This window comes from Wyeomyia smithii, chromosome 1 (genome assembly GCF_029784165.1).
Source record: "Wyeomyia smithii strain HCP4-BCI-WySm-NY-G18 chromosome 1, ASM2978416v1, whole genome shotgun sequence".
Taxonomy (NCBI): Eukaryota; Metazoa; Arthropoda; class Insecta; order Diptera; family Culicidae; genus Wyeomyia; species Wyeomyia smithii.
Window position 1 is genome coordinate 186,730,987 of NC_073694.1, and position 23,637 is coordinate 186,754,623.

General features: G+C 40.2%; 1 protein-coding gene across 1 annotated transcript; it reads left to right on the forward strand.

Moving 5' to 3' along the window:
- The first annotated feature begins 17,110 nt into the window (after positions 1-17,110).
- Positions 17,111-17,581, forward strand: LOC129717400 (uncharacterized). Its single transcript, XM_055667286.1, has one exon. It carries the CDS (start codon positions 17,111-17,113, stop codon positions 17,579-17,581), a length of 471 nt encoding a protein of 156 aa, XP_055523261.1.
- The last annotated feature ends 6,056 nt before the right edge of the window (positions 17,582-23,637 follow it).

Here is a 23,637-nt window from a genome sequence, read left to right on the forward strand (position 1 = left end):
CCACGGGTGGAGCTCTGGTGGGCTCTGCAACAAGCCAATCATCGATTATGAACTCTGAAGACCCATCAACCTTATACTTATCTCCAAATAGACACGACATTGCAGGCAATAGACACTTAATTTCGACAAACCACTCGAAGACTCTTTCCGATGACTCCCTTAGCAACATATTTATTGACGATAAAATTTTTGCTTTGCAATGGAATATAAACGGTTTGACCAACCAATGGAACGATTTGCAGTTCCTAACGGCAAACAACCCTACTGTACTTGCTATTCAGGAAACACATCTTAAAAAAAATCAGGACCCAACAACTTGGGCTGGCAGCCGATATAAATGGTTGCACAAATTTGGTCAAAACTGCTACCAATCAGTGGCATTGGCCATTCATAATGACGAACCACATGACGTTATCACGATAGACAGCACACTGTTGGCTGTTGCAGCTCGACTTAAAGGCTCTTTTACTGTTACCGTTGTAAGTATCTACCTACCCAATAGAGGTATCAATAATCTTCAAAGGCAACTAACCGATCTGATTAAACAGCTTCCCAAACCTTATGTGATTCTCGGTGACTTTAACGCACACCATAGTATTTGGGGTTCTAACAGGGACAATGGGAGAGGAATCATAATTAAAGAGTTCGTTGAGGACAACGGTTGCGTCATTCTTAATGATGGATCCAATACTTTTCTCAGGGGGTCGATAAGGTCCGCCATTGACCTATCGATTTCATCCGCTGAAATTATATCAAAAATCACCTGGGAATCTAACAATGACACTTACGGTAGTGACCATTTTCCCATAATCTTGAAACTCAAAAGTCCCCCTCCCACAACAACGCGCCGTCAACGATGGAGGTATGAAAATGCTGATTGGGATAATTTTGCAATCAGCATTGACAATGTCATCACACCAGGCGAAGTCTTATCTCTTGAAAAGTTAACGGCAATAATATTGCAAGCTGCCAACGAACACATACCCCGTACCTCGAAAATACCAGGTAAAAAAGCTGTTTATTGGTGGAACCCTCAGGTAGAAAAAGCTATTCGAAACAGAAGGAAAAAGTTACGCAAACTCAAGAAAACCCCCTCCAATCATCCACTTTTGACTGAGAGAGTAACAGCATTCAAAAATGCTCGTAATGAGTGTAGATCTGTAATTAAAAATGCCAAAATCACAAGCTGGGAAAATTTTCTCGATGGCATCGACACAAGTGTTTCAATTTCTGACACTTGGCGTCGTATTAACTCGCTAGCTGGTAAAAGGCGACAGAAAGGGTTGTCCCTTACTAGAGAAGATGGAACTTTCACTAGTTCGCCAGTTGAAGTTGCCGATATCTTAGCGAACTATTTCGAAGATTTATCCTCTGACGATAATTATTCCCTTAACTTTTTAAGGAAAAAAGCTTCCACAGAAGCTCATATTATTGATTTCAATGAGAATGATAACAATGATAGAGATTACAACAAACAATTTTCAATGATGGAACTTCTATACGCTTCTATTTTCAATGATGGAACTTCTATACGCAGCGTGAAAGGGAAATCCGCTGGGCCAGATAACATTGGTTACCCGATGTTACGCAATCTATCACTGAAGGGCAAGGTTGCTTTGCTACAAACTATTAACGAAATATGGTCCAATGGGGTGTACCCCGCTGAATGGCGCCGTAGCATAATTGTCCCCTTACCTAAACCGGGGAAATCTTCCCACATCGCCTCCGACTATCGTCCTATCAGCCTGACCAGTTGCATGGCTAAAATAGCAGAAAAAATGATCAACAGGCGACTTGTATCATTCTTGGAAAGTAACGAGCTTCTTGATCACCGCCAGTTTGCTTTCCGTCGGGGAAAGGGTACTGGTACATATTTCTCAGCTCTTGGCAGTATTATTGATCAAGCATTACAAGACGGAGATCACGTCGACATTGCTGCTCTAGACTTGAACAAAGCATATAACAGGGTTTGGAAACATCGGGTTCTCGAAAAACTCTATAACCATGGGCTGAGGGGAAACATGGGAAAATTTATCCAGGGGTTTCTAGGAGATAGAACTTTCGAAGTTGCTGTGGGAGGGTCACTGTCTCCTACCAAAATCGAAAAAAATGGAGTGCCTCAGGGTGCTGCACTAGCTGTCACACTCTTTCTTGTTGCCATCAACGATGTATTCGACATTCTCCCTGCTGGAATTTACCCGTTGGTTTATGCCGATGACATTGTCCTTGTGGTAACAGGAAAAAGTACCTACAGAATTCGGAAAAAACTTCAGACCAGCATTAAAGCTATCGACAAATGGGCCTCAAGCGTCAGATTCCAATTAAGCCTTGAAAAATGCTGCTTTAGTCATATTTGCCTGAAAAGCCACCATCCGTGGAGGCGAACTATCACCATTAGAGATACCGAACTTACCTACCGCAAAAATATTAAAATCTTGGGAATCACTTTGGACAGAAAGTTCAACTTCGAACCGTACTTTAAAATACTTAAAAAAGAGGTCAAAACTAGATCTAAACTAATTAAAGTTATTAGTAGAAGACACCAGCATGGCAACCGTCGAACGTTACTCCAAGTAGGCAATAGCATAGTCACCTCGAAGTTACTATACGGAATAGAACTTACCAGTAGAAACTTTGATTCATTAAATAATATGCAAGGGCCCTCATATCATGGAATGATCAGGCACTGTTCAGGCCTCCTCCCTTCTACGCCTGCTGCGAGTGCCTGTATCGAAGCAGCAGCTCTACCATTCCACGCCACGATAGCAGTCGCTATTGTTCGATCGGCAGTGGGATTTTTGGGCAAAACCACCGGCCATTCTGATCCCACAGCAGTCAGTGTCCAACCAGTAATCCAAAGATACCCCAATACTTCTACCCCAACTACATTACGAGTATACCGTGTTTGACACAGAGAGTGGCATTCCCAGGTCCCAACCGTCGATTGGTCCGTCAAAAAAGCATACAACGTTGGTGAGCCCCCCGAGAAAGCCAAAGCAATCTTCAATCATCTTCTCCAGACTAAATACCAACATTATAAGGTTATTTTCACCGATGGATCTAAGAACGAAGACAGGGTTGGAGTTGGGATAACCACAAACAGCTGCGATTACTTTTATCGTCTACCCAAAACGTGTTCAGTGTTCTCAGCCGAAGCAGCAGCAATTCACACGGCAATTGCCATTACTGACGAATGCAATGAAAACCCACGTGTTATTTTCACTGACTCAGCAAGTGTGTTGTCTGCAATTGAAAGTGGTAAATCTACACATCCATGGGTACAAGCAATTGAAGATTGCCTTGGCGATACTGTGCTCTGTTGGGTCCCTGGCCATGTAGGGATTACAGGAAACGAAGAAGCCGACCAATTAGCTTGCCTAGGCCGACGAGGTAGGCTTCTCACCCGTGAAGTGCCAGGTGCTGACATTATTAAAGGGGTAAAAAACGACATTGCTATGAGCGTAACGACGGTGTGGAGACACAATCGCAGCTTATTCCTTGGCAAAGTGAAGGGCGACATTGTGAGATGGGAGGATAGATCAAGTAGAAGGGAACAAATTATTCTATCGCGCTTGCGAACAGGGCACACTTTGCTCACGCACGGTTCGCTGTTCGAAGGAAAAGGCAGGCCTATCTGCGAAATCTGCTCTGTTATTCTAACGGTCCAGCACGTGTTGACAGACTGTCCTAAATACCAAATGGTAAGAGAAACTTATCTACAAGGATCCTCTATCCGGGATATTCTATCAAATGATAGAACAAGGGAGGAGCAAATATTTTGCTTCCTCAAAGACGCAGACCTACTAGACCAAATTTAGAACTAATCGCTTTCCCCACCAGTGTTGTAGGGGTCTTTTAATCATACTTCCAGGTTTAAACAAGTCAAGAAAAACCACAGAAAACAGTACGGAATCATCTGCTGGCTCCGATCAACGATTCTCACCGAAACAAAATTAGTCAGTAACGAACAATATTATTTAGATATAAGATTAGAATCAGCTCTAGTATATATCAGTTCTAGTATATAGTAGATTCTTAAAATTGTAAGATCTCTTTTTAGGAGTGATGAATGACCAAAGGGTTAAAATCACTCCCTAATAAACAAATATTATTAATAATAATTCCATGTCCATGTCATCGGCGAATGGCAATCAATAATGATGGTAAATCAACCAACTAACGACACTTCTCAATCCTTCAAAATAAAAATGAAATAATTATTTTTATTCTGCCGCCTGCCGAAACGTTGCTGATAGCGACAGAAATAGTTATGTTTTTATTCTTATTATTTCTAGCAGCACTTCTTTTACTTTTAACTATCAAACGAAATTTCGAGTTGTGTCGCTGCATGAAACTGGCCGTTTAATTTGTATTAAATACATTTTGCTAAATTGCTTGGAATAAAAGTAGAACTGCGGTCGCACATTACATTATTCGAATTAAAAATTATAAACAAAATCTTAACTTTAAAGAAACGAATTCGACTTCAAGTATCCACTATTCACAAAACAGAAGTTCGATAGGTACTTAAAAATGAACTATCGTTGTCCTACACAATAGCACAAAACTTTTAAAACCCGAACGCAGTCTGAAGGGGACAAAGTTTATGTAGGAACTTTTTTCATATAAATACACCAGTTAAAAGAGAAAAACTTAAAAAGAGAGTTGAAATTGTGAAATATTTTGCAGAATAAATATAATAAAATAAAAAATAAATATAATAATAATAAAAAGTAAAAGACTTAAACAGGGAAAAATCAAAATTAAAATAAATCTTAAATGAGTTGAATAAATAGACAAATCATTTAGACCTGCTCGCTTCATTGGACAGCCCTACACCGGAGTGGCTCGAGTTCGGTCGCTTTGTGCACCGGACTGCCTGCTGATTAACAGCTCGGCACCGCACAACCCGTACCCGTAATTGGCTGTAAAACAAGAAAACCACCTTACCCGAAGAGTGGAGTTGCTATCTTCGGAGTACCCTCTCTGCCTTTAATAACCCTTCATTATCTCGTTTGGCACTGGAATTATTATTAGCCCGGAAGGGAAACAGAGAAGGGGTGCGAAAACCCGACCCTGGAAAAGGCTCCAGCTCCGTACTTCTCTCCCAAGTGCGGGTACGATTAAATGGGACTGTTTTATAATAGCGAAGCTCGGGATAAGCACTGCTTGACTATTCAGAAAATCGGACTGTGAGATGGTACTTATCTAATAATTCCGGTCCTTCCACACAATGGAAATCATTCTTTATCATTGACATCGTTTTCATCAATGACAGCAGGGCTACTAAACATTACCGCACTGTAAGCTGATCTGTACCACTAGAGCAACGATATCCTGAATTGATTCTGATTTTAGTTATTACACTCTATTCATCGCTATAGAATCGAATTGTTGAACAGCTTTTGTCTGAAAAAAAAAAGATAATTCTTAAAGCGAAATTTCAATCAAGAGGATCGTCTCCTCAATGCAGTTGCAGTGCTATGTTCCATTGTACAACAACTAGCCAAACAGAGAATTACACGAATGGTGATGTTTTTGAATCCACCCACACTGGTGCAAGAAAAAACCGGTAGGATTCCAGTCACGTAATATATTGACCGCATATCGTGCGGTTTCAACAGTCCGCAAGGTCGTCAAGGTTGGCCGAAGAATGTGGCACTGCGGAAGTTCGTCCTAACAGCACGACACGACTGAATTCGTTGGTGCTTGGGAGGTTTTATGCTTATGCCGACCGACCGATGATGCAGAATATGGACACCGCAGACATCACACTAAAATAAAATTCGAATGTGGAATGCCTGGTATGAATTAGTGTGTACTACTACAGATTTTATAGGAAATTTTATTAGTGCGGAGTGTCGTTGCCAAATGCTAGTGTTTACCTGTTACAGTATCCAACTGTTGGAAAGAAATAACGTAATTTTTTTAAATTTTGAAAAGGTTATTTTTCTACTAAAAGCCAACACCGTCTTTTGAAGAAGAAATTTGTAATTTTAACTGTGACTTTACTTCAGAAACAGTAATGCAGTCCATGATTCTAATGGTCAAATCAAATCATAAAACTCGAAATCAAATGGATGCTTTTACCACTTCGAGTTACATGGGAACTATTTTCGTGCAGACAGAACATTTGAACACTATCGCGGTTTGGAGATTAACGGTAAAACTTTTCTTATGCATTGCGTAGACTCCCTACTATCAGTCATTTATTTCTTTTTTGAGCATGAGCATGAGCATGATTGACCGCCCGCGGTTGCTACTCCGTTATTGCCAGATCAGCTGTAATAACACAGAGAACCAGCGGATGATGTTTGGGATTAACATTCATCCTCAATGTGTTAAAACTGGTGACCCTAATCTTTATATTAGGCAATACCAGCGCCGGCCGCATCCGAATGCAGGTCAAAGAATGAGTATGTATAGGAACATGTTGACGTGATACTCGCTTTGTTGGAAGCCGAGAACACCTCTGCACTTCCACGAGAAATCACTGGGATGTTGGAGGTGAGGGAAGGGTTTGCAGCTGGGTTCGTTTTGGTAAACGATGCGCTGATTTCGAGCACCGGGTTCATAACAACTAATATCGCGCCTATGAAATAATTATATTCACCGCGAAAATTAAAACGGGTTCCGAACTCATTCTGTTTGATGATGTAACACTGAAAAAACGAAACGCACGCGACCTATAATTGAACGCACACTGGACCTATAATTGAGTTGATCCCGGACCTAAAATTGAATTGAGACAACTCAAATGTTCGGACATCTCCTTACGAGGTCATAATGTAACTGTAACCGTATGTAACCGTGAAACCGAAACGTATCTTTCATTGATTTATATTAGTCAACTATATAATGTTACTAAAGCTACGAATCACGAAAGTTGTATCCACGTTAATGCCCCTCCACTCCTATGTTGTGTTGAAGTGACCCTTTTGGCTACCAACAACTATTACGCGTTGATGATCAATCTGTAGAAAATACGATCTCATGGATGGTATCGACGCGGAGTATCCAGATATTTGGTCACCAGCACATCTGGCTTTATGCCTAATAAATTTCTCGTATACTGTTCGTCTATTAAAAAAAAAAAACTATTTCATGATTTGAGACCGATTTAAACACGAAAGACCATGGAAAAATGTGTGTGGTTTACTTGGAAGAAATACAAAATTTATAATTTCGTTCATGGAATCTAATTAAACCAACAAGCAATAAGTATGTTGTTGGGGCCACGTACACGTGTGCGTGGTTTGTATCATAAAATATACAATTTCTTTATAGCGCTTGAACGAGTCCGTTGATACGATGAGTAACCTGTGACACCTATTAAGTATGAAAACTGGCAGAGTTGCATGCATTCAAAGCTTTATAATTTGAAAAATGCAAATATACAACCATACATAATACAAACAGTGTTTATTTACAAAGGGCCAAATCAATCACAATCCGAGTATACATGAGCTAGTTTCATTTCCACCTATAAGATTACAATATGGTGAACTGAGAGAAAAGTTTATTTGTAACAATATTTGCGCAAAAGCTAGAAAAATCATAAATTGCAAAACGGTAACGATCATATATTTCCTAATCTCACGCGCGGTAAATAAATATTTGACTATATAGTTAGACAATCGATATATAAGTGGAGCGGAATATTTAACTGACCGATTCTGGCTCATTCATATTTACTAACGTTCTGCTTATCACGTTCAAAGATTTTTAGCACGCTCTCATTACGGAAAATAGTACATTTCGGTAAGCCGAGCTCGAGCGATTGATCGAACGGCTCAAGAAAATGAACCACGGTTCTTTGCGCGCTAAAACGGATGGTTCGCCCGAGACCGAAGTTTACCGAAACAGCACGATCCATCAATCTCGCGAATAATTGTTAACTATGAGGCGTTTATTGAGACGGTGAGTGACCGGTTCAGAGCCGCTTTCGGTAAAGAACTGTTTTGCCCACTTCTACTTCAGATTGCATGTAAAAGAACACAAACACCGATATTTATCTTCCAATTCCCTTCACATCTGTTAATCGTTGGGCCAGTGCGAGCAGCAGTCCCGGTAATTTGATACACACTATCCAGATATGCACACTACCACCGCGAAACTGCGAAACAAAGAGCCGCGAGACAATAACACAATCTTAAGTTTTCTGAACAATTTAACCAATTCCGCTAGAACAATCATAATTTTACCGATAAAACGCACTAAATCGATTTCACTACACTCGATTCCCGTTTCGTCCAATTTTCTCCCGAAAACTAGGTATATGAATTTTTCATCATCTCTCGACGTTCAATTTTCCAACTTGTTCAACTCTTTCTACACACACAACACACAGTGATGAGAAGCAAACTAAAACCAGCTGCAAGCGACGGTGGCGTAGTACCACTCTATATGCTATTGCAGCCATTTTGTCAATCGATGTTTACGGCATTACTACACTCAATTGGTGGATGTTTCGCAACAAACATAACACAACAAGCCGCAAACTCTTCCAAAAAACACTTGTAAATTTAAAAAAATAAACGCACTTCGCGATAACATTTATAACGAACACGCAAAACATTAAAGCAGTTTTCTTCCTATATAACACGCGAGCGAAAATTTGTACGACCGATTTCGGTCATGGCTTGCTCGAATCAACAAATCGTGAAATGAAGTTGTTATGGAAAAAGTAACGAAATTATTGTCTCTATCAAAACTTGCTGTTTCAACGGTTGTTATTATACTGTTCTATATGCTATCATATATTGTTAGAAAGCTGATACGTTGGTAACAAAGTTTGATATGGGTCTGATACTGGTAGAATCATTCTTAATATAATTTCTGTTATTTTAAGACCTAACGGAATCAAATTGAAAACACAACCTGATATGTTTTTCTCGTAACAAACTAACAGCTTCTGCTACATTTTTGTTTTGTCTTCCTGATCGGGAAATATTTGTTTCTCAATGCGCTATGATCAAGCATGGAAAAGTTCACTCACTAGCAATATTTCATGCAAATGTGTTTTTTGATTCATCAGGTATCGTTCGACAATTTCCACTCGCGTACGAGTTTTCCATAGAAACGCTGCTGATTATTTTTCGTTTCTAAGAGTTCCGAATACTATAGAAGGAGACCGAATGATTCAAACACGATATTATTTATTGCATCCAAGTTCGCTTGCATTCAACAGTATCCGGAGAATCTTTGAGATATTATCGCCAGTGATATAAAATTATGAATCCAAATGAACGTTAGATTGCGTTCAATTGTTTGCTTACCGGAGCAAGCAGGTATGATCAATGCTAACGGAAATTGTAGCATGGTGCATTAGCCTGTGAAATTTTAAATCACCAAGAATCATCGTGGTATATCACGGTGAAAGCACCACATGGACTCGTGGAGTAGTCGAATTCCGCCTACAAGCAACCAACATTTGAAAGACTCGTTGCGATCGCTTGAGTGCAATCGTTCACGATTCTTTCCTGAAACACTCGCTATATGTTGCTCGCTCCGCCTAAAGCAGGCAATACTAAAACAAAATCACCAAAGAAAGCTACCATATATTTCTTTACTCTAAGTTGTCGCTTGCATGCTTGAGAATGTGTAACTTTTAATAGCGATGGTTTGCTAGGATTGAAAGCTTATGAATAGCACGTTCAGAAATAATACCCTAATGATTGTTATGCGATACGATTTTTTCCATCCTTGGCTATGATGCATTTGCCAGGCATTCCTGAGGGTAACTTGAGCAACTCCACAAAAAAAATGTCCTAGTTTTAAACTTTTTTTTAATTGTCATTTTTTATTTGGCTGGAACTTTGCATAGACGTTTCTATAGACAAAAGACGCCGTTTTGTGCTATTGGTTTAATTTTTTGGGACACCACCCATTTTTGAGAAGCTGTTGAAAAATGCAATTTTGGGAAGGTATTGATGATCACAAATATTTTTAGGGCCAAAACGGTATGTTTGCTCGGTGTTACGTCTTCGACAAAGTTGTAGATAATAATTTTGTCTCTTCGAAAAAACTATGCACTCTGAAAAAATTTTTTTTTAGAAAAAAGTTAAAGAAAAATAAAAATTATTTAGCTCATTTTTTGAAAATTTAATTTAGTTTTTATGAAAACTTCAAAAGATTACCCTAACAATGCAACCGGTCCGACCATGGAGAAATCAGCAAAAAAAAGTTCTGTGTTTTTTGAAAAATTATATTTTTTTCCACATGGTACACCTTTATATGGAAGAACAAAACTATTATCTACAACTCTGCCAAACAGACCGCCAATCAAACACACCGTCTTGACAGTAAAAATATTTCAATTTCCCATAGAGTACTCTATTGGAAATTAAAAATATTTCCACAGCCAAAACGGTTTGAATGATTGGCGTAGTGTCTTCGGCAAAGCTGTAGATAACAATTCTGTCCCTCCAAAAAACATGCACCTCGAAAAAAAAAATAAAAATAAAAAACTATTTTCAAAAAAATCACAACCTCCCTTCCCCGACCCCTCCACAATCGGACCGATTGCATTGTCTACGTAATCTTTTGTTTTTATAAAAAAATAGATTTTTGAAATATGATATTTTCAGAAAAGATAGTTATCAATTATCCTAGCATTAAAGATGTGTTTTGCAGAGGTTTCCTGCGGCAGAATAGGAAATCTGCATGCATTGAAGTTGACATGCTTACTTTATTTTAGCGGCCTAAAAACGTGATGGGTCGTGCAGTATGAAGAATTTCCCTCCAGTTTTCTCGTTACTGTGCTCCTCGTTGCCAATTTGTTGGGCGTCTCGACACTCGCAGATCTGTTGTAACCTGGTCAAGTCACCAAGCACGTTGGGCCTCTATGTTTCTGGTGCCGACGAGGCCCTTGAAGAGAACCGGTTTTACCGCACTGTCGTCCGGAAGTCTCGCGACATGTCCGGCTCCCCTACACGCAAAAGTTGAAGTCTTGTACAATCATTGTGTCTTCCCGATTCGCACAAATGTTGCACAGAAATCGCACAATAAATGTGAAACGCATAACGCAACAGTTGTACTGCGAATACATTGACATAGAATGAAATCAGAATATGTATCATATACCGACACTTTATTTCTCACGTCGAGTGTATTAGTGACTGCTACTCATGGAGCAGTGCAAGCAGCAAACAACTTGTGAACTCACTAGATTTAAATAGCTATAATACTCGATCGATTTATCTCGATGGGTTTGGTCATTAAAAAGTATTATTGAATGATTTGCAAAAAAAAAAAACGAAACAAAATTCTATTCACAACATTTTGTAATCAACGCTAGCTTCCCCGCAAAACTAGCAAAACCCTCCATTCCACAAAGCCACAAAAGCGTTGCTGATTTTTTATGGCAACACTTGTAAATTGTGAATAATTATTATTTGTCATTCTGTGCATGCGGTTTTTTCTTAAGCGACGAAAGAAATTTCTCTCTCGCTCGTAGAATTTCCATATATGTGCGACAAAACTAGACACGTCATATACGATTTGCAGGTTGCTCTTTCGCTTCTCTTTCGGTTCGGATTGCGACGCGCAAGGCGATATCTCGTTGCTTCACGAAATGAGCGAGACACCCGTGCTGTACATACTTGATACCAGTGTTGTTAGTCTCACTCATACTGTCGGTGCGTGCTTGCTGCTATTCAGAGGAATGCATGAAGAAGAAAAAGTATCTCGAAAGCGTGTGTGCAAAAGACTTGAAAAGCGTAGCATATGTCTCGTCCTCAAGCACAAAGGAGGAGAATGGTTTTGCTTCTCGCTCGCTTTGCAATGCGGCTTGATACCAGTTGAAACGGTTTAGGTGTAGTAGTTTGGAGCTGCCAAATACATTGGAGAAACGCTAGAGCATTAATTGAGTTATGCCCAACACGCAATCATTGTACTGGTTCCGAATTACATCAACAATTGCGCTAAAACGCACAATTTTGTACTGGTTTCGCACCATCCAACTTTTGCGTGTAGCCTCTCGACCTTGAATATCTCGTTGGATCTCCCTACTTATGTTATTGTCGGTGGTTACCAGAGATCCCAAGTATACGAGCTCATCTACTGCTTCGATTTCTTCGCTAACCATGACCACCGTCCAACTCTCCTAGCCTCCACTTTCAGTCTGGCGTGAAATGCCACGCAATCGCAAAGTTTCTCGAACGTAGAGGTTGTCTGCCAAGATGAGACCCCGTTAAGCATACAGACGCGAGGCGTACGTACGCCTCGCGTCTGTATGCTAGGCATAATGGACGGCAGGCATACGGACACGAGGCATATAGACGCGAGGCCGAGTGGACGCGAGGCCGAATGGACGCGAGGTCGAATGGTCGCGAGGCCGAATGGATACAAGGTCGAAAGGACACAAGGCCAAGGGGAAGTGATGCGGACTATGTTATTATCGTCATCATCATCACAGCCCTCTGTCAATAACATGTATTTCGCTTCAAAGTGTCATTATACCCAACTTAAACTCTTTAGGAATATATTAACACCTGAACTACATAATTGGATCTCATGCGATCGTACAACATCGTATTCGGCCTCGCGTCCGTTATGTCTTTTGGCAGTATGCCTCGTATCCATTATGCCTGACATCCATTATGCCCAACATCCATTATGCCTCGCGTCTGTATGCCTAGCATACTATGCCTAGCGTCCATATGCCTCGTGTGCCGTCCCCGTCTGCCAAGCCTATGAGTTGACTGACTACCTTCCGCTTCCATTATCGCTCGTCGTATTACACCCTCAAGAACAATGTTGAACAATGTGCAGGATAGTCATCAGTCATTTATTTCTTTTTTAAGTTAAAACTAAGACACATTTGACTAGACATGTATTTTTTAACTTTTGATTCTTATTGATTATATTATAACAAATTGAAAGCCAGCTTCCACCAAGACTCTCAATCGTCTACATGAGGATACGGGATAGAAGAGATACCATCTGCTACAATAATCGCATCCCACAAGAATATTATTGATATTAAGTTATTTAACAGAGGAAAATCTGAGATCAACCACGAAAAAAAACCTTGAAAAATTATGTGAACATTATTAATGACTTTTAAACATGCTTTTAAGAAAAAATGTACATAGAAATGTAACGAGAAAACATAGTTCTATGAACTATCCAAATCAGTACCTTTGTTACAGTATAAAAAACCTTTGGAATATAAACGTTATTATACATTATACAGTCATTTCAATACGAACCGTTTCTTTTTCATTTCTTTCCACCTTCCAATGTCAATTAAATTGAGCACCGAAACATGTTATTTGACAACAGTTTTCTAACGCGTAAGCAGTGACAACCCTATCCCGGCGGAGAGAAAATAGCTTTCTACTCCATATGGCATCACGCGCCGGGAATGGGTGTAATCGGAACCAGCATTGAAACTGGTATTGGTGCTAGGAAGAATCTCCTCCGCAGAAAAGTGTTTAAGTATTGGAAATGATACGAACAAAGAATAAACTGTGGAATTCTCCCAATCATTTTTTGTTATTTTTAAACACGCCCCACAACTACGTTACTTAAAGTACCGATTTTCTTATTTTTTTCATTTTTCTAAATGCGTATGGAAGCTCCCCGCTGTCAGCGTTCGAAGTCAATTTCAGTTGATAATCGTCAGGAGATAGTGACACAATTAACTTCCGTTTTCAATGAAAATTTACTTCTTTCTTTTTCGAGCCCTACAAGCGTCAAACTCTGTGCAAGAGCATTCGAGCTGTTGTCATGTAACTCATGAATTGCTCGAATAACGCAGATTTTTAGAGTCTGTGTGCGGAATTTCATTGATTCACAGAAATTTACAGTTTTAACATTGTAAAGTTTCTGCAGTTTTTTGTCAGAGTCTTCTTAAATTTGCGCAGATTTTTGCCAGCGCGAGCGAAGTTTCGGGATTTCTAGCAGATTTTCCGGTTTCTCGAGCAGCTGCAGACACTTTTAAAAAATATCTGGCATCTCCGTTGACAATTGTAAATTGAAAACGACTTTGTCAGGCTCTGTCAGGAAGTCAAGATTAGTTGTACATAGTGGGAGTTTTTTGAATTATTTCGGCACTTTTCAGGCCTTCGGTTATGTCTGGAGGATAGAGCATAATGTTTGACACAATTTTCAAATCAAAGATGGTGACGTTTTCTATAACCGTGGTCCATTAAAGCAGATAGCGTACGCAGTTGGGGGAACGAAACATAAGCAAACACAGATATAGGAAAATAGACGGGACTTGAACCCACAATACTGATATTCCCGGAACCTGACACTTAGAAATCGGAAATAGGTATTTAACGATATTTCTAAACACAAGATTGTGTTTAAATTCTGCGAAAGTCTGGATTTCCAGTTTCAGAAAAGCTAGGCGAAATGGAAGAAACTGTTCAAAAACCTTTTGATGTTGGTATTTGTAGAGCTAGAATGACGTTTAGAAATTGGAGATCGATATCCGACGATATTTTTCAATTTCAATGTGGCCACTTTCGCCTTAGGAAAATCTGTGAAAAATATCATCTACACCCAACACAAACGGGGAACATTTTGTTATTTTGGTGCAACTTTTTATTACTTATTGTGTATTAGACCACGCATTATACACAAAGAGTAATAACCAAAAAGTACCAGAAATTGTGGCGGTCACACGCTTGTATGTGTTTTGGCAGGAGAACCTACAGCCAAGAACCGCAATGCATGTGTTAGCAAAACTTCACTCCTTGCATTTGTATTGATGCAACGATCAGGTTCATTTCTGTCCCCTTATTCACATATAATAAGAATCTCACCCGTCAACCTCAAATGTCTAATTAGAAACACCACTGTTTCATTCCCCAGTGTTTACTTGAAATGAAAATATGCAATACCGTGAGCCCAGAGTTGCAAATGTTGTTCGGGATGGGCACGAGTTTGGTATCTTCAAACAGGTCCAAATGAGTCCCTATGAAGCACACTCTTTGTGTATTTTAGATAGCTTGCATAAAGGCCAATTTTTTGTGTTTTTCTCTGACGCCACTTACAAATCGTGATGCGATTTCAAGACGCATTTGAAGTTTTTGAAATCATCAACGTTTGCATACTGTATGACGGGAAAATATGCTGCTTGGCAACTCTTGTCATATTATTTCTTTATTCCGTATGCGTACAACAAACTAATACACGCACACCGGATGAATTGGAGATAGAAGGAACGGCTTGAGCTGCGATGACGGTTAATGTACAGCTCTAGGTAGTGCTGTGCATTAACCTGCGGCAAGGGGAGTCGCCCTCGCAGCGCATGTACAACATATGTGTTGTTCTTTTGACTGGAGATGGAAAGGGAGCATTTTTCGACAGAGAAAATTTTGCATGTGGTTGAAACGTCCATTACTAGATAGTCGTACTCACGTAACACGTGCTAAATATGTGACAGTATGTGTTGTTACTTGACTGGAGATGAACTTTATTGCTTTTGAAGTAACAGATTTGTTTCTTAAAGAGTCATTTCACGTAATTGCTGATTATGTAATACGGAAAAACTTTGCGTGTACTCTTCTGGATTAATCGTCCAAAAATAAAATATCAGAGACTATCGTCCAGTACTTGACAATATTGATATTACTACGGCCATTAACTGAACATAGGTTTCCTACGCTACATTGAAAGCCAAGATGGCGTCTTTCAGTTTTCGAAAAGCTGGTATATATGAAAGCTGTCTTTCTATCAAGAGGCTGGAAATCATATTTGGGAACTTGAGAAAAGGTTCATATTTAAAGCGTTTCGACATTTTCCGGTGTAATTCGAATAAAATTTATCACCGTTGTCTCCATCGATGACTGTTTACTAGAGTAAATTAAACTATAGTGGACCTTTTTCCTCTTGTGGACCACTCAATTTCAACTCAATTCTTCTTAATAAATCAAAGTTGAAGGATAATTCTCCTTATTCTGATTCAGATTGGCTGAATCAAATGATTTCCGATGGATGTTTTCTGAAAATTCCTTCGAGTTTTCACATAAATTGAGTTAATTACACGAAACGTTCACTATATAAAAGAGGTCCACTTTAGGTTGGTTTACCCTAATCGCACTTAAACTAGTTCCAGTTGGAGAAGCCGTCATTCACCAATGGGTCAACATTTTTTTAGGAATGTTACAATTTAGCCTTCCAACGGACTAGGCTGATCCATTTGCAATATTAACTCAATTTATGCGAAAACTCTAGGGATTTACAAAAAAATTCCATCAAAAATCATTTTATTCAACATTTATTTCATATAAAGTGTTCCTAATTTTTGCTGCCTTTCAATCGACAAAACGCATTTTTGAACAAGTTGACAACCACCGGCTGTGCTTCGAGGTAGAGCTTCGAACCTTGGTTTAACCACGTCGTTCAGTGGACCACCAACAGCCAGATTAACTCAATTTCTGTTAAAACTCGAGGGTTTTCGAGGCTGTAGATACTGCAGATCAAATATATTCAACATGTTTCTAGACAATATCATTTTTTTCGCAGACATGACACTCAATATCTGTTTCAACTTAAGAGAATGAAATTAATGTTGTGTGGCTTTTATTTTGTAATTTTTGAAATTTCGCTTAACTGATTCTAGACAGACATTTGAAAAGTGGGATAAATAAACATACAGTGGACTCCTTTCCTATAGTAGACCACCCGCCAGATTAAATTTTTTTCCGTGATGTGGAACAGCTTTTATGATAATACGGTAGTACTCGCAGAAACCAGGCCACTGGTGACTGTTTACTTGTTCGTTTTATCAGTGTTGTTTAGTGATACGAAGTCTATGAAAATTGATTTCTTGTGTTAGTTCGATTTAACACAGTAGAAGAAATTTAGTTAATCTGACTAGTGGTCCACTACAAAAAAGGTTAATTTTGAGACGTGCTATGAAAATATGGATTTATTACCTTTGTACGTTTCCAACCCTGACGAAGAACTGTTTATTCTTTAGATAGAAATTGGAATTTAAAATTTTTTCCGGATTTTGCGGATCAGGAACCATCCGCCATCAGACTCAAGTTCAGGAACTGCCGACTAAAAAACGGCCTCTTACAACTTGATTGTGCCGATAGCGACACAGTCAAATGGCTGCAGACTACGGCGTCTTCTCCCAAATCGTTGAATGGGGGCACACTTTCGTGTATTTCATACGAAGGACCTGCCAAAGGCACTACGGTTCGTCGGGTACTTTCAGGACAGTGTGGACACCACGAACGAGAGAACTCCCCGTCTACTCCAAAACCAAAACGACGTTTCCTCCACACGCGCATGGCGAGTATGCCATCGTGACGTCACTGGAAAGATCGTCGAACTGATGGTGGAGCTGGACCAACAGTCTGCGAACCAAATAGCGGCACAAAGTTTCCTGTTGTACTTTAAGTACGGCAAAGCACGCATGCAAAAGGTTCGCAGAAAGTTTTCGAACACAGGTGCGAAGGGCTCTGTTACAAAGACAGGAAAGGTACGCTCGGAGACTCCTTCGGGGAGTACACCGCTACCACCTGCACGTTGCAAACCAGCGGCAGCAAAGAAAGTTCCGCCGAAAAATCGAAAGAGGAGTAAGCGTGAGCATCTGAGCAGTCGCAACTCTTAGAGCCTCAATCCGCCAAAACGTGGAAGTCGTACTTCTGTCGCCGGCTGTCTGCTGCAACAGGAGCCTGCTGCTGATGGTGCGCAGAGAGCCCAGCCCAGCGTCACCGCCGATGGCAACCGTTTGCCAATCGAAACTCCACAAGTTCTTATGAAGAACGCGTCGTTCACTTGAAGTAAGCAGCATACGCTGCGTGCAGGTGAACCTCCACCATGCAAAGAGCGCTTCTAGTTTTCTTTGCCGGAGGTTCACCCAAGATCAGCTATCCATCGCGTCACGATGAGTCCACGATACCAGGATCCTTGGCTTGGCCAACCCAAACGGTAAGTTGATCTATTGCAGCCAAGCGTCAAACCCTAGGACTGCAATTCTGTTGAACAGAAATATTAAATTTGTTCCCATTACATTGCCATTGGCCCATTGCGGTGGAAGTTCAGCGCATCACACAGTATGGGAAAGCTCGGATGTGAACACACGAGGCGAGTACCTGCTTAAATACCTTACTTCTAACTACGTTAATGTAGGCAATGCAATGTAGGGAACAAAACAACTTATAGAAAAAAGGTCCTAGATCTCACTCTATGTAAGATGGCGATAGCAGAGAAGGTCAAAAACTGGCATGTTTCTGATGAACCTAGTTTATCAGACCATAGATGTATCAGATTTAACATCGAGGCTACTCCTCTTAGAAGAGAACATTTTAGGAATCCTAAGAAACACAACTGGAACTGCTTCAAGGAACATCTGGTTTGCTCAAGGACATCCTGCCATATAAATGTTCGAACTCCAGTTGAACTAGATATCGCAGCGAGTGACGAAACGAAAAGTCTGTCGTGATGTGCCCTGGTAGAACGAAACTCTTGGTAACCTTCGTCGAAAGCTAGATGCTTGTTCAGCAGGGCCAAAATCACGTCCAACTGGGAGGCTTATAAAATATATATCGTCGAACTACGGAAAGCCAAAAGGAGATCCAAAGTCCAATTCTGCGAGGACATTCAGACTCTGCCTGAGGCTGCGCGACTGCAAAAAGCGATGGTCTCGGGCATTTAAAAAGTGGAAACGAAAGTATGACTGTCACTACCAAAAAAACGCTGGATGTTCTTATGAATACTCACTTTCCTGGCTCGACAGTGACCACCGAGTCGAACGTTAAAGAGCAATAAAGCCTCGGATCAAGACGCATGAAGTCACGTGACTCCGCAGTGCTTGCTCGTCGCTAAGCTCTCCTGAGCCTATGAAGTCCCCAGGATCGGATGGTATTCTACCAATCTTCGTGCAAAAATCGGACGGAGTCATCATGTTCAAACTGATCAACCTTTTTCGAGCCAGGGCACATCCCGATCAGCTGGCAGCATGTTAAAGTGGTACCGGGCAAAAAAGTCAAAACATTGCCAAAGGCTTTCAGACCTATAAGTCGGACGTCAACGCTTCTCAAGTTTATTGAGAAAATTACGGATAACTAAATCCGCAGCGAGTTTCTGAAGATTTACCCTTGCCTAAGCATCAATATGCCTATCAACAGGGCAAATCTATATAAACAGCTTTGCATTGCCTAGTGACGAAAATCGAGCAAACACTGAAATATAAAGAAACAGCATTCTGCGGTTTTCTAGACATTGAGGAAGCTTTCGATAACACGTCCTTTGCATCAATTCACTCGACTCTACAAAATAAAGGAGTCGATAATATTAAGCAGGTATTATACGAAGCAAATATTTGCTATTTTTGGTACGGATTTTATTTTGTGCAAATAAAATGCTTTACAATGAGCTGGCTTCAAGCAATGCTTTCGAGCAGGAAGATCACAGCTGCATTGGGAGATAATTCTGTCACAGTTGAGGTAGTAAAAGGGTGTCCTTAAGAAGAAGTTCTCTCTTCACTGCTATGGTCAGGTGGTAGATCTTTCCAGACAGCCAGGTTGCACTGCTGGCATTAAAGTCTGCCACATGTGTGCCTAGACTAGTCTGGGAGTGCATTGCAACACTAAGGGAACTTTTCGCCTCAACAAAGTTATGCTACTTTGGGTATCTGGACAACCTGGCAACCCTGCTTATAGCCTTCGGTTGTGCTTTTTACAGCTCGTGATTTTGTACTTAATTTCTAAGTGAAATAAATAAATGGCATCAACGAGTGTTCGCACAAGTGATTTTCGTGTACTACAGTGATCAATACGAAAGGAGAAGGTAAATTATAAGTTCTGTGTGCCACGCAAATTGTGATTGTATGTCCCGCATAGTGATGAGAAGCAGATGTGCGATCACACAAGCAAACTGACATTTGTCGAAAACGCTAACGTTTCACAGCGGTCGAAAATCGATCTTGCATGCAATCGTTATCGCGTGCAACATATCTTGCACACGATATCGATATCGATATACTCTGGCAGTGTTGCGATGTTGTTTTATAAACAACCATATTATTTTAAATTACAAATTTAAGTTACACTTTTTTTTCTATTTCTTTGCGTGTTAGAAATTAAAGTTATGATCTTGACAAAATGAGCACGCATGAAGAAAGGGAAAAAGAAGGAAAAAAATAATAAGAATAATAATAATAATAAATTAATAAAGTTAAAATAAAAAAAAAAATAATTAAAAAATTTACAAAAAACTCTTTCTTTTTTCTCCTCTCTCTTTCTTCTTTTCTTCTCTATCTTCTTCTCTCTTTTTTCTTGCAATCATATTAACTTTCTTTCTACAGTTCGTAAATTGAATGGAGTCATCCACAAACATGGAAATTGATGAAAATCCGATGGACGATGGCCTACACAGCAAATCGCTGGATGATGTTGCTTCGTGTTCGTCGTCGATTCTCAATATTCCTGATCATGTTGCCCTAGACGACGTTTTGAGTGACGAGGATGTTGGAATCAATGTCAGCATCAAAAACTGTAGTCAAGGAGTATGTGACGCCATTTCTACCCCTGTAGAAAATCTTCCGGTGGTCGGTGAGTCGACAACACCGAACATCAAAAAACCGATTAAACTGAATGGAGGAATGAGAAAACGCATTAGTAAGCTGATTCAACGCGGCTACGATAAACCTACAGCCCGTGAAAAGGTTCTAGCGAAGCATCTTCCTGCTAATTCAGTAAACTCGGTCAAACGACCTAGTAATGCATTGGACTTGAGTGGATCCGGTGACGGTAAACCTTATCCAAAGCGAATCAAGGACTCGGGCAAAACTGGGACGGATTGGGTGGGTAAAGTTGCATTGTGTCGCAACGGTTCAGTTTCTGTGAACCAAAGACTAGATGTTGCAAGAGGTTCCACTTCTGAGCTGCAAAAGAGCCAGAATAGTGCCGTAAATCCTGCAATACCCAAGCAACTCTCGTACAGTGATCAACAAAACCTCGTCGAAGAGGCTATTTTTGGTGCTGTAGTACTTCAACGTAAGGAGCAATTGAAGCCAAAGTTTGCTAATTGCACTTATAAACCAGGGTTCATGATAATCAACTGTCTCGATAGGCAAACATCTGAGTGGTTGATTAAGACTGTCCCTACCTTACTTCCTTGGGATGGTGCGGAGCTCGTCGCCGTTGACGAAAGTAACATTCCAAAGAAAGATATTCTTGTCGTTGTTTTTCCAAAAAGCTCCAAATACGACAACAACACCATTGAAGCGCTTATCGAGAGCCAAAATGAAAACTTGAACACCGATGCATGGAGAATCCTGAATCGCTCGGTGATCAACAGTCTGCAACTTGAGTGGGCACTAACGGTCGTAGAATTAGACAAGAGGTTCTTGATCTAACACTTTGTAGCGCTAAACTATCTGGAATGATTGTGAACTGGCACGTGTCAGAAGAACAATCATTGTCGGACCACAAACAAATTATGTTCAACTATGTTTCTGGGGAGCTCATGTCCGAAAAATTCAGAGATCCTAGAAAAACTAATTGGGATAGCTACTATTCCACACTCTCAAACAAGATTTTGCTGTCAGTGGGAATCTCTTCCACTGAGCAACTCGAATCTGTTTCCTCATATTTTCTAACTAATATAATAGATTCCTTCGAAGAAAGTTGCCCGGTGAAACGGAAAACTTCTAGTAAGAACGTATCTTGGTGGAACAAGAAACTTGAAAAGCTAAGAAAATCGTCAAGGAGGCTTTTCAACGAAGCTAAAACTACCGGAAATTGGACAGAATATAAAAGCTGTCTAACAGAATACAATCGAGAGATTCGGAAATCAAAGAGAAGGGACTGGAAGCGTACATGTGAGCAAGTTGAAAACTTGCCTGTTGTAGCTAGACTCCATAAAGCCCTCTCTACAGATCACACAAATGGACTTGGCCGCTTAAAGAACGAAAACGGTCAGTTCACAACAGACTCTCAGGAAACACTTAGTGTCATGATGGATACACACTTCCCAGGCTCGACTCAATTGACTTCCGAAAATGCACAGGACTTCTATATGGCTCAACCTAGCTCAATTCACGACAAGGTTAAAGCTCAAGAATTAGCCAGTGTAATATTCACGACGTCAAGAGTTGAATGGGCAGTGGATTCCTTAAAGCCCTTTAAATCGCCGGGGCCAGATGGGATTTATCCAGTGTTTTTACAAAAAAGCAAGGATATTATAGTCCCCTGTATGGTGGAGATGTTCAGGGCTAGCATGACACTAAGCTACATTCCGAGTAAATGGCGAGAAGTCCGCGTCATATTTATTCCTAAGGCTGGAAAACGTGATAGGACGAGTCCCAAAGCATATAGACCAATCAGTCTAACTTCTGTCATTTTGAAAATGATGGAAAAAATCATTGATCTACACATCAAATAATCCTACTTAAAAAGTAGACCATTAAACAAATTTCGGTTTGCCTATCAAACTGGTGAATCAACTGAACAGCACTCCACACGCTGGTTTCAAAAGTAGAGAAGTCTTTTGAGGCTAAAGAAATCTCACTGACAGCCTTTCTTGATATTGAGGGAGCATTTGACAATGCTTCTCACGAATCTACAAAAAATGCTATAAAAAAACGTGGTTTTGACATGTGCATCTTGAATTGGACTATCGCTATGTTATCAAACCGGTTGATAACAGCCAATTTAGGAAGATCAACTTTAACGACAAAACCAACAAGGGGTTGCCCACAAGGAGGGGTTTTATCTCCCTTATTGTGGTCTCTTGTTGTCGATGATCTTCTTAACAACTTAACGAACCTAGGATACGAAATCATCGGTTTCGCTGATGATATTACTATTTTAGTTAGGGGTAAATGCGGATCTACTATTTCCAATAGAATGCAATACGCCTTAAACTACACACTTAAATGGTGTAACCTGGAAGGACTAAGCGTCAATCCTTCTAAAACAGTCATTATCCTATTTACAAGAAATAGAAAGTATAATATTGCAACTCTTAAGTTGGGAGACACACAGTTGGTGCTATCCAAGCGAACCAAGTACCTAGGTGTTATGCTTGACCACAAGCTCAACTGGAACGACCATCTAGAGTATGCGATCTCAAGAGCAAACAACGCTCTTTGGGCTTGCAGCAATACATTTGGCAAAAAATGGGGACTCAAGCCGAGGATGATTCACTGGATATACTCGGCAATAGTGAGACCCAGAGTAACTTATGCCTCGCTAGTGTGGTGGCCTAAAACTTCACAATTATCAGCTCAGAAAAAGTTAGATAAACTACAACGTCTGGCATGCTTATCAACAACAGGAGCAATGGCCAGTGCACCATCCAAAGCCTTAGAAGCTCTTTTATATCTTCTACCCTTACATAAGTATGTACAACTTGAAGCCGAAAAAGGTGCTCTTAGGCTAAAACGTGTTAAATTCTTTCAGGAATGAGATCTACAGGGACATTTACGAATCCTCAAAAATTTCCAACTGAACACCTTAGTAACCATGAATGAAGATCGAATGGACTCTAAGACTTACTTCAGCGTTCCTTTCAAAGTGATTGAATCCAATCGCACCGAATGGGATGAAGGAGGTCCTAAGGTTCGTCCAGGATCAGTCATTTTTTATACAGATGGCTCTAAAATGGGCGAGTCTACGGGCGCTGGGGTCACTGGACCAGAAATCAATATATCAATTCCAA